Source organism: Myotis yumanensis, unplaced genomic scaffold, assembly GCF_028538775.1.
Source record: "Myotis yumanensis isolate MYYU_CA2020_CCGP unplaced genomic scaffold, mMyoYum1.0.hap1 SCAF_16, whole genome shotgun sequence".
NCBI classification, from domain to species: Eukaryota; Metazoa; Chordata; class Mammalia; order Chiroptera; family Vespertilionidae; genus Myotis; species Myotis yumanensis.
Genome location: NW_027223767.1, coordinates 42,649,834 through 42,663,135, shown reverse-complemented (window position 1 = coordinate 42,663,135; position 13,302 = coordinate 42,649,834). Strand labels below are relative to the sequence as shown.

At 48.8% G+C, this 13,302-nt stretch overlaps 1 protein-coding gene and 1 non-coding gene across 3 annotated transcripts; one reads left to right on the top strand and one right to left on the bottom strand.

The window, feature by feature from the left end:
- The first annotated feature begins 5,682 nt into the window (after window positions 1-5,682).
- On the top strand, window positions 5,683-5,754 carry TRNAQ-UUG (transfer RNA glutamine (anticodon UUG)). The gene has a single exon. It is a non-coding gene; the product is annotated as a tRNA-Gln (tRNA).
- A 4,301-nt stretch (window positions 5,755-10,055) lies between these two features.
- Window positions 10,056-12,874, bottom strand: GNGT2 (G protein subunit gamma transducin 2). Of its 2 annotated transcripts, XM_070395251.1 has the most exons (3): window positions 12,034-12,874; window positions 10,943-11,042; window positions 10,056-10,515 (listed from the first exon to the last, which is right to left on the bottom strand). In XM_070395251.1, the coding sequence occupies exons 2-3, from the start codon at window positions 11,024-11,026 to the stop codon at window positions 10,390-10,392; spliced, it is 210 nt and encodes a 69-aa protein (XP_070251352.1). In that variant the 5' UTR covers window positions 11,027-11,042; window positions 12,034-12,874; the 3' UTR covers window positions 10,056-10,389. The 2 variants fall into 2 exon arrangements, with proteins under 2 accessions (XP_070251352.1, XP_070251351.1); XM_070395250.1 differs by lacking the exon at window positions 12,034-12,874 and having other exon boundaries at window positions 10,943-11,056.
- Window positions 12,875-13,302: the final 428 nt, after the last annotated feature.

Sequence of the window (13,302 nt, the reverse complement as noted above, 5' to 3'; positions counted from 1 at the left end):
CCTGGCCTAGGCAGCTGAGGAAGGCTCTGTGGAGTTAGCTTATCTGGAGTCTGGAAGATGGATGGGATTCAGGCAGTTGGAGGGAGAGAAAAGAGCATTGGGTAGTCCACTGTCTGTCAGAACAAAGGTGTTCCTGGCATCAGACTTGCTACCATAAAGACACATTCCAGAATGCCAGGCATTGAACTTGGACCCCCACACCAAGGTGCCATGATAAACAGTATAAGTGTGATGGCAAGCCACCGCATTCCAGGGACTTGAGACCAGTTGCTGACTCTTCAAGACCCATGTCATCTACAGAATGGAGCATCACATGTTGTTGAGGAAAGCTCTCTGTTATCGTTGGAGTCAGCAGATTCTACAACTGATCTAGCCCTGCCCTTAGGGCCGAGAGTAACTCAGGATCTCTGAAGATGTGTCTGTGAGATATTAATAAAATGTAATGAAAAATATTTTAGTGGTCAAACAATTTTCAAAAAAAATTGCAAGTCACATTAGTATAGTAAAGGCTCTGAGAAGTTCTGTAGTAAAGGAATCGGTTTAAGTTTAATTCAGCATTTCTCAGATATGGATATAGACTGGCAGTCATATTTTATTCTCCCAAATTGGAAGTGAACACACCTTCCTCATTCCATTGTTGTCATAAAGATTCTATTGCAAAAGCTTTTCCAGCTTTAACTAATATGCACAATCACTTTGTGTAACAGTACATGCATTTTATGTACAACTAGAGGCCCAGTGCATGAAATTTGTGCACTCGGGGCGGGGGTCCCTCAGCCCAGCCTGCGCCCTCTTGCAGTCTGGGAGCCCTCGGGGGATGTCCGACTGCTGGCTTAGGCCCGCTCCCCCTGGACCAGCCTACAAAAATGCCTTCAGTCAGACATCCTTAGCGCTGCCACCAAGGCGGGAGAGGCTCCCACCACTGCCACTGCGCTCACCAGCTGTGAGCCCAGCTCAGGGCTTCTGGCTGAGCAGCGCTATCCTTGTGGGAGAACACTGACCACCAGGGGGCAGCTTCTGCATTGAGTGCCTGCCCCCTGGTGGTCAGTGCGTATCATAACTACCAGTCGTTCTGCTGTTTGGTCGATTTGCATATTAGCCTTTTATTATATAGGATAATGTTAAATGGGACAAAGATCTCAAGGTCTGAGCCGTTCTTACTAAGTTCTATTCTTGCTAAATGTTAAAATGTAGCACGGTATTTTGCAGATGCAGCTGTAACCCCATGAGCTTGACCCAAATCCAACCAGATAGGTTTAGCCAACGGCACAGAAGAAATCAACATTAATATTAACCAGATAGTGTATATAAGCAATGGCTAAGCCTCCCTTCTGGGAGACAGAGCTTTGGATATGAATCCCATCTCCAGAACTACCTAACTACAATTACGTCTCTTTCTTTACCAGAACACCTCAAGTGGTGAACCCCTTGAGCTGGGTAGCATTCACAAGTCTGGGGATGGCCATAGGCGTTAAGACTCACTAGCTATTATCAGTGAGATTTTTAAAGAAACTGAATTGCCAATGAGACCTCAAGAACTTACAGGGTTTCTGATAATTCCAGTCAATTTCAGACATCTTGTCTAGACATAGTCTCTGAGACTGGGAAATCCATTCTGGTAACCGCAGGCCTCTGCCTATTCTCTGGCACTTGGTTAAACTGCCTCTGCCTGGAGGCTATTCAAAATTGGCGTCTAAGGTACAGAGAGACCGTCTATAATCTGTTCTTTGCCCCCACGTTTTTCCTCATCGTGGGCAGAAAGTGCTTTTTTTTTTTTAGAAAATGTTTAAAGCTTCACAATGTTGTAGGCTGGTCTTTTTGCTCAAACTGATCTCTGGCTAAGTCTCCTGTCTCTGCTGGTGCTTTCTCTTGGGGTAGAGAATTCTTTTCCAGCCCTGCAAGGCTCCAAATGATAGGACTTCCAGTAAATTCAGACTGAAAACCACTCTCAGCAAAATCATATTCTACCTGCTTTTAAGTATATATATATATACAGTGAGACTATGTAAAAATGCATTTTTTGTTTTATTTATTTTTTAAATTTTTTTTATTGATTAAGTTATTACATATGTGTCCTTATCCCCATGTTAGCCCCTATCCCCCCCCCCCCCCATCCCCTCATGCCCTCACCCCCCTGTTGTCTGTGTCCATTGGTTAGGCCTATATGCTTGCATATAAGCCCTTTGGTTGATCTCTAAAAATGCATTTTTTAAAAAGGAAATGAAACACATCAAATGTTAAAAGTGCTTGTTGGGGCTGTGGTTATTTTAATTTTATTTTTTAAAATATATTTTTATTGATTTCAGAGAGGAAGGGAGAGAGAGATGATGAGAAAGAATCATGGATCGGCTGCCTCCTGCACGCCCCTCCCTGGGTATCGAGCCCACAACCTGGGCATGTGCCCTTGACCAGAATCAAACCTGGGACCCTTCAGTCCACTGAGCCAAACTGGCCAGGCTGTGGTTATTTTTAAATCTTCTCTGTACTTTACTGTATTTTCTACATTTTCCATCGTAAATGTCTTATCTTTATAATCTGAAAATATAAAATAATTCATTTTTAAAAATAAAGTGCAAACACTCAAGAAAAAGATAAAATGTGGATGCTGCTTTTTAAAAAGTAAGTGGCCAGATTCCCCCATCAGGTTTTCCTGGGGAATGCCAGAGCTGCCAAGGCAAAGTGGGGATTTGTGGCAGATATCACCTAACCTGGGTGGTGAGGGTGCTGAGCAAGGCAGATTCCATCCCAGCTCACTGTGAGGGGCCTCTGCATGGATAAAGGAAATCGATGAACCTAGCCTTGATAGTGAATATGAATATTTTTTATGTTAACTACTGTACTCAAAGCATCATTGTACCTGTTACTCCATTCATTATCCACTTACTCAGGCTCACAAAAAATTTGGGAGAATATCTTAAAAGTCTCGTATCCTGGACTTTAGCCCTCTTTTGTGAACCCCTGGCCTCACTGTACTTTCTGGGGTGCACTCTGCCGAAGTTCAGCCCTCAGATCGAACCCCACTGACCCTAACCACACCTGACTCCCCCACGCTGCAGGGGCCACCTTGTGGAGGCTTATTGTAGAGTCTGTTCTCAAAGATGTCAAAGACTTCTTTGGGAGGTTGTGCACCGTGGATTTACGTTAAAAGAAACTAGTGCTGCTGGGACAAGGGGATTACATATTATCTCTGTTTTCTCTGATCTCTGAACACAAAACTGTAAAGTTGTTTCTCCCTCCTAAGGTCTCCTGGGCCCTCCAGAGGGGTTTAGTGAAGTGTTTGGTAAGGCACTAGTCACATTCAACGAGCAGTCAGTCCTGGGCCCTGTCCCCCAAAGCGCTCACAGCCTAGCCCAGGAGGGGCGGAAAGATGGGAGAGACCGAACCATAGAACACCATTACCTATAATTCCAGCGAGTAACGACAAAAGCTGTGAGGGAGAGGAACCTTTCATGCACTTGAGGAATGCATGAGTAGAGGGGTTTCAGCAGGGTCTCACTTGGTAAGATTTTTCTGAGGCGGAGAAAGAGGGAGGTGGGAACTGCAAAAGAAGAACTAGGGAATGGGAGTCCGGAGAAGTGGGAAGAGGAAGCCACTCCTTTATCCTTGTACCAGACAGAAGGAACTCTCTCCTATACTCTTTCAAAGGCTCTAATCATCACCCTTTAGGATTTCTACAGTAGCTTTTGAAAATTTAATTGCAATACACTCCCACACTCACAGAGCCCCTGTAAGAAGGAAACAGACGGGAAAGCTGAGGCCCAGGGACACTAAAGTCACTTGACATTAAATCAATTCCATATGAAGTCACTCCAGCCTTAATAGAGGGACCCCTTTATCTCACCAAACGAGCTCAAGGGGAGTTTGGTTCCGTCCTCAAAATGGAAAATTGGTAATGTTTCTCTTGACAATATACAAGCGTTAGAACAATTTTTTTTCAAGCAGTGCAGAAAAACAGGCCCTCAAAAATGTACTCCCCTGAGATCACTGTCATCAACAAGCCTTTTCCAATCTGGGCTAAGAAGGTTCTTGACTGTATGAAACAGAAACAGACTCTGCGTACCTTAAGCAGAGAAGGGGCTCATTGGACAGTGGCCAGATAATTCACAGGGAAAGCAAAGTCAGGAAAATGGGCAAGAAGGAAGGGGAACCAGGCAGCCAGGAACCCAGCCAAGGTCAGGATCCCAGACAGTCTGGTTAGGACGCCACTTCTGCTGCCAGTGGACATGGAATGGCTGCCATCACTGGTCCTGTGACCCTCCACTTGTTTTAGGACAAGTTATAAAGCATCCCTGCTTCTGGGATTCTAAGTCCCGTTGGCCAGCTAAGGACACACACGTTCACTCTGGCTACCAGAAGCCTGGAGAATACATCTGTCTTGGGGGACAGCACTGGTGTCACCCAGACCCACAATGTTGGATCCTTCAAGAAAGGGAGTCAGTCAGAGGTCACAGAGCAAATAAATGGCAACTGTTTATGACATAGGTACACAGCTTTTCTGTTTGTATACGTGAGATTTTATTATACTCTAGAGGCCCGGAGCACGAAATTCGTGCAAGGGGCTCTGCCCCTTGCAGCCCCGGCTTTGTCCGGAAGGTCGTCTGGACAGTTGGTCTGCTGTTTGGTCTAATTAGCATATTAGCTCTTTATTATATAGGATACTAATTGGTAAGTAGATTAGTTTTTGTTTGGTTTATTTAGGCCTGCGTCTTTTTTTCATGATAATACAATAACCTATGCCTTAAATTCCTGCACAGTATTTATTGTATTGATAGTCGATATTTATTTAATCAATTTTCACTTAAAGGACATTTCGTTTCTGTTCTTTATTGTTATAAACAACACAGTTGAGACCATCCCACTTGGCACCTGTCCCAGTAGCTCCTTGGATAAAGTTCCAAAACGAAAACTGCTGGATCAAACGGCATACAAAATTTTATCTGTCGCCCGACTGGCCTGAATGAACAGTACCCAGTTCTGCTCTTAGTAAAACTTAGTTTCAAAAGCCCAAGCGGGACCGTCTCTTTCACGGATCTGATGGTAACCTGCAGGTTAAAAGGAAACACCTAGCAGGTACCTTTACAAGCTACACCCGGAACTGGAAGTGAAACCTTCCGTGCAGAACTCAGCTGGGTCCAGCCGCGTGGAGCTCCAGGCACCAGCTGGGGGGTGCACGCCCTGCTCCAAAATGCGCGCCTGGCGCGCTCGGGGCTGGAACTGTGGTCCCTCCGCGCTCAGCCAAAATATTCCCTGCAAGACACACGTGTGTAAATAAAGAAAGAAAGCAAACAAGCAGGAAGCCCAGGAGGCGGCGGAGCTTCCTGCTGGGGAGCTGGGAGCAGGAGCCGCCTGCCCGGCCTCCAGCCCCGCCCAGCATCCAGGGCCCCCACCCCCCATCCCACCTCCGTCCCGAGAGCAACCCCGCCGGCTCCCCGCCCTCCCGGCTTCCCCGGACGCCGGCCAGGACCCCGAGCACAGCAGGGAGAGTGGCGGCTAGACAGGACACCCCGGACCGGGAACGTCTGGGACGCCGAGGCCCCCGCTGCTTCGCTCGCGCTCGCCCCTGCGACCTCGGGCCCAGCGCCCACGCCAGGTGAACCCGACATTGGCCGCGGTTCTGGGAAGACTGTTCGAACCCCAGTTATATGGTTTGAGAAGACTCATGGCCGCCTAGAGCAGCCAGCAGGTCCCATGGTGTAATGGTTAGCACTCTGGACTTTGAATCCAGCGATCCGAGTTCAAATCTCGGTGGGACCTCTCTGAGCTTTTTGGTTCTCCAACTCCCGTTTTGGGGGGCTGCTGGCGGCCGCGGCCACCTCGGGCTGCGCGGTGCCCCCGATGACCTGCCCGGCCGCAGTTTAGGGTCCCTCCCCTTCTCTCAAGATGTTTTCTTTTCAGCCCTTGGCTGGGGGTCCCAGTGCGCATGCGTGAGAGTCGGGGCGGAAAAGTCAATGCCTGTCCCCGGGAGACCGGCACCCGGTTACTGAACCCGGGAGGGGCCGGCGGAGGGACCTGACCCGTCCGGGGGTCCTGCTTCGGGTGGGCTGCAGCGGCAGCTTCGGGACTGGGAGACCCCCTTCTCCCCAAAAGCTGCCGGGGATCCTTCCTCCTATTGGCCAGAGTGCAGAGTGCGATGCATTTCTGTTGTATAAACCGGGGCCAACGGGGCCCGCCGGGCGAACGGGCCGCGCCGAGCCGAGGGGCGCGGGAAGGAACGCCGGGCTGGGGAGGGCGGCGAGGGTTTGGCGGTCCGTCCGGCTGTGAATCGGTCCGATACTGAAGTGTGTGTGTGTCTGTTTTGGTTGTCTGTTATTCGGGCAGTGGACAGTGAGGTGTTCTGTCGTTTTCTTTTAGATTCTTAAAAAGAAAAATTTCTTTTTTCAATTACAGTTTACATTCCGTTTTATTTTGTATTAGTTTCAGGTAGAGCATAGTGTTTAGACAATCATATACGTTACAGGTGCTCCTTCCTCCTGGTTTTTCCGGTACCCGCCTGGCACCATACACAGTTATTACAATATTGTTGACTATATGTCCTATACCACACACTCTGTGTCTTTCGATCAGGAAAACAAACAAACAACAAAAACTCCTTCCTTAGCGTACCGGTTCTTCAGTCCGTCTCAGCGGGTCGGAGCATCTCTGCTGTCTGTTTCTCATCTTATTTTTCCATGCATATTTCTCCCGAGAGGAGGGTAGGGATCTCTACAGGGTTTACCAACAGGATGGAGCGAGATCTCTCAATTGACGAGTCTGTCCTGGATCCAGGTTTTCGGTGCTGACCAGGCCCAGGTGATTTGCAGGAAAGGGTGCCCTTCGGGGAGGGCAGGGGGAAGCCGTGCATGTCGTGTTGTTTTCTTTGGATTGGTATCTGGGTTTTGAGAGCGGTCTGTCCCTCGGGGATAAGTGACAAGGGCCGATGACGCATGTGTGATCTCCTTGCAGGGTGATTGGCACTGTGGTTATACATTCTCGTTTCTTGGGAAAATGCCATGGTAACAGAGGATCCTGGCACTGCTCTGAATCTCTCCCGTGAGCTGCCTCTCTGCACCCCACCCCACCCCATCCCCACCCTACGCACTCCTGAAAGATTCAAATGGATTTGTGTGTATGAGCCACCTCAGCCATACACAGGCACACATAGGCATAAGGTGGGAGAACTTGCTCTATCAGATATTAAAGCTTACTGTCAACTATAAACTATAGAGATTGAGATAGTGCGATACTGGTGCAAGGTCACTGGTGCAAACATACCAATGGAACAGAAGAGAGAGCCCAGATGCAGCCCCGCACATACTTGGACAAGTGATATATGACAAAGGGAAGTGGGGAAAAGGACCGACTTTTCAATACATTATTCTGGGACGATGGGTGTCATATGGAAAAATATGAAATCAAATTCCTCCCAACTTACACTAAGCAGAGCAATACCTTTCGTGTGAACTGTAGACCTTTGAAAGGAAAAGCAATAAAGCTTTTGGAAAACAATATAGGAGAATATTTTCATGGCGCCAGAGTAGGGAAAATCTTAAGACACAGAAGATTCTAAAATTTTGTTATATGTCATCATCTATATATATAAAAGCCTAAGCAACCATTAGACCTATGGTCACTGTGGTGTGCACTGACCACCAAGGGGCAGACATGCAACACAGGAGCTGCCCCCTGGTGGTCAGTGCACTCCCACAGCCAACCTCCTGCAGCCAACCAACCTCCTGCAGTCCCTCTCCCAGGCCAGCGGCTGGCTGGCTGGCTGGCCAGTCCCAATGGCCCCAATGGGACTGGGTGAGATGACCCGATCACCTGCCAGGCCAAGGGACCCCACCCATGCACGAATTCGTGCACCAGACCTCTAGAATTAATATAATATTCTATGTTCTTATCAAAGACTCCAATAAGAAAGTGAAAAGGTAAGCCATAGGCCCTAGCCAATTTGGCTCAATGGATACAGCGTTGGCCCACAGACTGAAGGGTCGTGGGTTCGATTTCGTTCAAGGGCACGTACCTAGGTTGCAGGCTCAATCCCAGGCCCTGGTCAGGGCAAGTACAGGAGGCAACCAATCCATGTGTTTCTCCCACATCGATGTTTCTGTTTTTCCTCCTCCCTTCCACACTCTGAAAAAATCAATGGAAAAATATCCTCCGGTGAGGATTAACTAACTATATAAATAAATAAATAAAATGGATAAATAAAAAACAAAAAAGGTAAGCCACAAAGAGGAACCCAGGATAAAGATCCTTTACTCTGAGCCAGCCTGATGCATTTGGAGGACCAGGTTCCATTCCAGGCATCACACAGAGACACTGATAAATTTCATCCCACCACTAACTTCTGGGTGCAGTTGGGTACGAAAGTTAAATGTTCAGAAGCTGGCCCTAACCGGTTTGGCTCAGTGGATAGAGCGTCGGCCTGCAGACTAAAAGGTCCCAGGTTCGATTCCGGTCAAGGGCATGTACCTTGGTTGCGGGCACATCCCCAGTAGGGGGTGTGCAAGAGGCAGCTGATCAATGTTTCTCTCCCATCGATGTTTCTAACTCTCTATCCCTCTCCCTTCCTCTCTGTAAAAAATCAATAAAATATATTTAAAAAAAAATGTTCAGAAGCTGTAACATTTTCCAATGTGAGGTGATGGATGTGTTAACTAAACTTGTCATGGTAATCATTATAATTTATACAGTCATATGTCAATTATATCTCAATAAGGCTAGAAAAAATTAAAAATAGATATTCTGAGCCTTAGCTGTAAAAGGACAGTTATGGCGCCTTTTGAATAGCGGTGTTGCAAGAATCAGTAAAATGGTCATTGAAAAGTCCTTTTCTCTGCGTCCGATCCACGGTCGGCTCAGTATTGGTAATTGCTAAAAAGACAACCAAGATAGTGGAGACTAAGGAAGCTCAGATTCTTGAGAAAAGAGCACATGTTTACATGGGGAAGAAAACACACTTGGAGGGCTGCCACCGAGGCCGAGGAGAACTCTCGGATGGATGTTAGAGAGGCAAACAGGAAGAACTTTCTAACCATTTGAGCTGTCCATCAACAGAACATGTTTGAGAAATTCTGAGCTTCTGATGCCTGGAAGTCTCCTGGGGGGGTCTCCACGTTCTTTGCTACTTGGGGGTGTAGGAAGATTTCTGCACTGAAGTGGAAGTTGGAGGCTCCACAGAAGTGGCCTTGCCTTCTGCTCTGAGATTTGATTCTGCTGTGAATCCTCACGCACACGCAGGCTTTTACTCACGCCCACTCAGGACCTTTCTCATCATTTATCCAGTGGCTTTCACCAGTTTTTTGTTTGTTTGTTCATTTGTTTCTACCAAGATCCTCGGTAAGACACCTGTTTACATCACCATCCAGTACACACATACACAAAACTGAAATAAAAGTTTAAGAAATAGCCCTAACTGGTTTGGCTCAGTGGATAGAGCGTCGGCCTGCGGACTGAAGGGTCCCGGGTTCGATTCCAGTCAAGGGCATGTACCTTGGTTGTGGGCACATCCCCAGTGGGGGTGTGCAGGAGGCAGCTGATCGATGTTTCTCTCTCATCGGTGTTTCTGATTCTCTATCCCTCTTCCTTCCTCTCTGTAAAAATCAATAAAATATATATATATTTAAAAAAAAAAAGTTTAAGAAATAAACTGACCGGTGTGGCTCAGTGGTTAAGCGTGGACCTATGAACCAGGAGGTCACAGTTTGATTCCTGGTCAGGGCACATGCCTGGACTGTGGGCTCGATCCCCAGTGTGGGGCATGCAGGAGGCAGCCGATCAGTGATTCTCTCTCATCATTGATGTTTCTATCTCTCTCTTCCTCTCCCTTCCTCTCTGTAATCAATAAAAAATATATTTTTAAAAACTTTAAGAAACAATATTCACCTTTATTACATGTAAAAGTACTGTACACTCACATTTTTTTTCCTTTTTAAAAGTTGGTTATAATCTACTGAATTGATTTCATAACTCACTAATGGTACTTAACTCACATTTAGTAAAACACTAATGAGCTCGCCACCACCCCTCCTGTCCTCCCCCCCGACCCCCCGACCCCTTGCTCCAGCCTCTCTGAAACCCCCTCCACATTTCCTTCTGTTCCAGCCCCAGTAGCTCAGGGTAGAACCTCTCGTCCTCCCCAACAACAGTTCCCTTGAAGGAACTGCCCCCAAGAGCAGCATTTTCCAGAAGATGGCGCCTGCAGAACGTTGTCCCTGACCAAAGCCACCCACAGAGAGCAAAGCGCAAAGCACCTCAACTTCTACCCGAAGCAGGTCTGTCTCTTTCCTCTTCTGTGGCTGAGAGAAGGTGGAAATTCACTGACCCTCTGGGCGTCCCAGGACAGGTTCTGGGGGAGGAGTGGGGCTGAGGAGGGACAGGAGGTCAGGGCGAGGGGCCCTGGGACCATCAGTTTATCATACAAGTGCCTTTCTCCTTGAAGGGGTTTTTGTCCTCAGAGATGCCTTGGAGAAGAGGGTCGTTTCCTGCTCGGGCCTCCACATAATCCTTGATTTCCTTTCCTGTCTTGGAAATCTGGCAGAAAGCAAAGCAAGGTCCCAACCTTGTTTATTGCTCAGGATCCATGACTCGGTCAGTCCCCCCCCCCCCCAAATCGGCTCTGGACGGGGTGGAGACAGAGGCCAGAGAGAAGAACGATGAGAGGGACAGGCAGGTGTGAGAGGGGTGGCAGGTCCTTGTCCAGAACCACAAAGCCTGACTTACCTGCAAGGGATGCTGGCCCAGAGCCAGGGCTGGGCAGGCGCTGAGGGTCTGTCCTGTGCACCTCCATGGGCTCCAACCCCAGCCTCCTTACCCCATCCCAGAGGCACCTCCTGCTCCTCCTACTGCCCTAGAGAGGTCCCACCACCCCACTGTCCATCACTTCCTCCTTCGAGTTCCAGCTCCATGGGAACTAGGAGGGATGGAGAAGAGGGAGCAGGGCAGGGAAGAGGAGACTCACCGGAGCTCTTGGGTTCTTCACTTCCTTCTTCAGCTGCTCCACCTCCATCCTCAATAGCTCCTTCTCGCCGAGCTCCTGGGCCATCCCGCCCCGGAGAGACCTGATCATGGAAAGGATTTTGCAGCCAGAATTGCAAATCCCCTGGGCTCCCCAAGCTCCCCCAGCTCCCCCCTCTGTACTGTCTGCACCTCAACTTCTACCCTCTTCCCTGCCATGTCCCCCAGTTCAGGCCCCTCATTGCTCACCATTTCTTCACTGCATCTTCCCCACCCCACCTCTAGCACGAGTCTAGGCTCAGGGTGAAAGGATGACCCCAATCTGGTGGGGGAGGCACACTCTGTCCTCAGGTAAGGACCTGTCTGTGGAGGAAACAGGAGTCAGAGCCTGGGGAAGGGAGAGAAAAAGAGTTTCTTTCCGCCCCGGCTGGTGTGGCTCAGTGGACAGAGCAGTGGCCTTCGGACTGACGGGTCCCAGGTTTGATTCCAGTCAAGGGCACATACCTGGGTTGCAGGCTCGATCCCCAGTGTGGGGTGTGCCGAGGGCAGCCAATCAATGATTCTCTCTCATCATTGATATTTCTATCTCTCTCTCCCTTTCCCTTCCTCTCCGAAGTAAAATTTTAAAAAAAGAGTCTCTTCCTGTGAGGGAGGTTTGGGGAGCAAAGTATTGTTGCACATCCTACACAGGTAGAACTTTTAAGGAACTCCAGGTCCTGTCAGGGGAGAGGGAACCCTAGTGGTTAGGAGAAGAGCTCTGGAGCCTGTTAGACTCCAGCCCTGATCCCAGCTCTGTTGCTTCCAAGCTGCGAGGCCTTAGGCAAGTCCCTCAACCTCCCTGGGTCTTAGTCTCCCCTTCTGCACAATGGGTATAGTAATAGTACCTACCTTATACAAGTGTTGTGAGTACGAACAAATAATGCCTTTAAAATATTCTAATACATTGCCTGGCACATAACGAACACAGTACATTGATTATTATTACTCTTATCATCACCATCATCACTACACAGTTATCAGAAAGGCCTGTCAGGTGCCTGACTTCAGCAATTCCAAGACTAGATCCCAGCCCACTACAACCTCAGCCCCTCTCACCTGCCAAGAAGGAGCGTGCACTTCAAGTCGCTTGTGCCCAACCAGACAGGATGGAGTTCGAGCCTCCCAGCTTCTCTTCAGCGGAACGTCTTTGGACAAAGCAGATGGTCTGGAAGCCCGAATCTCTGATGCCTAAGCTGATCATAGGCTCAAGGTTCTAAGCCCATCCATCGGCCTGAGCCGCCAAGCTCTCAGTGCCACCAGAGCGGACTCCCTGCCCCCTGCATAAGCTCCACCCCTTTAGTGGCCTCCCTGGCATAGAGCCTATTTCCCCAGTCCTCACCTCCAGCCCTACATGCTCCCCATGAAGCAATAAAGCACAGTAACATTCATCTCGGGTAAGAACTGCTGTTTGAATTTTAACCCTGCTGCTCTGGCTTCTGTACACACCTGCTTGCTTAAACAATAGGGTAGTTGCCTCAGTTTCCAGATTGAGACCTGGAAACTCACATAAATCACCCCATTATGTTGCCAGCCCACACCCCAAAGGCTATTCTCCTGTGTCTGAGGACCAGACCCACACAATTGCTTTCCTTAACTCAGTGGCTCCGGGAATACTTTCTGGTGACTCAGTGGCTCCAGGGACTGAAACTATACATAACCTTTAAAGATTATTAACTTTGCTCAATTCTGCTTCTGTAAAACTGCTTTCACAAGATAATTCCACATTCCCATGTCTAGCAGGATGTGGTCTTTGCCTTTATAAGATGGCTACTGCCCTCACTCAGGTACTACGAGATTTGGAGAGCATTTGCCCCCTCGTAGTCCTGGCTTTGGAATAAATGTGGCTCCTTAATTCGACTTCTTGAGGTGTCCTTGTGTGATTCGTGGGGTACACTACGACACCCTCCCCCTGCCTCCTCTCCCAAGCCCTCCCCTCCCCTACCTCTGAGATTGCACTAAGGCGATTCTTCCCAATGAGGCAAGTCCTAGAGCAGCTCCTAACTTCCCTCACCCAAGAAGCCTTTGTGTCCCTGATTGGAGCCCCACAATTTCACTTTATAAGCTTCTCCCAGCTCACTCGTCATTCACTCATTCAATAACGTGTTCACTTAGGATGCTGTGTCAACTAGCGCTGGTGGCCATGGCCACCTCTCACACCCATTTCCAGGCCTCCATGCCTCCCTGAGCCTGGGTGTGGGTCTCCCTCAGCGGTCCCCCAGCATTGGGCACAGGGCACGTATCCTGATCTTTCTCTTGGTCTCCTCCTAGGACCACCCGAGGTGACAGACACTGAGCTCCTGCTCAGGCTGATGCCTGTCCAATGAC

What these genes read in the sequence shown, in the direction of transcription:
- GNGT2 (XM_070395250.1), bottom strand. Translation starts at nt 11,050, where the DNA reads ATGATCAGGTCTCTCCGGGGCGGGATGGCCCAGGAGCTCGGCGAGAAG. An exon ending in TGAAGAACCCAAGAGCTCCG is followed by an intron (nt 10,516 to 10,942) that starts GTGAGTCTCCTC and finishes GCTTTCTGCCAG; the next exon opens with ATTTCCAAGACAGGAAAGGA.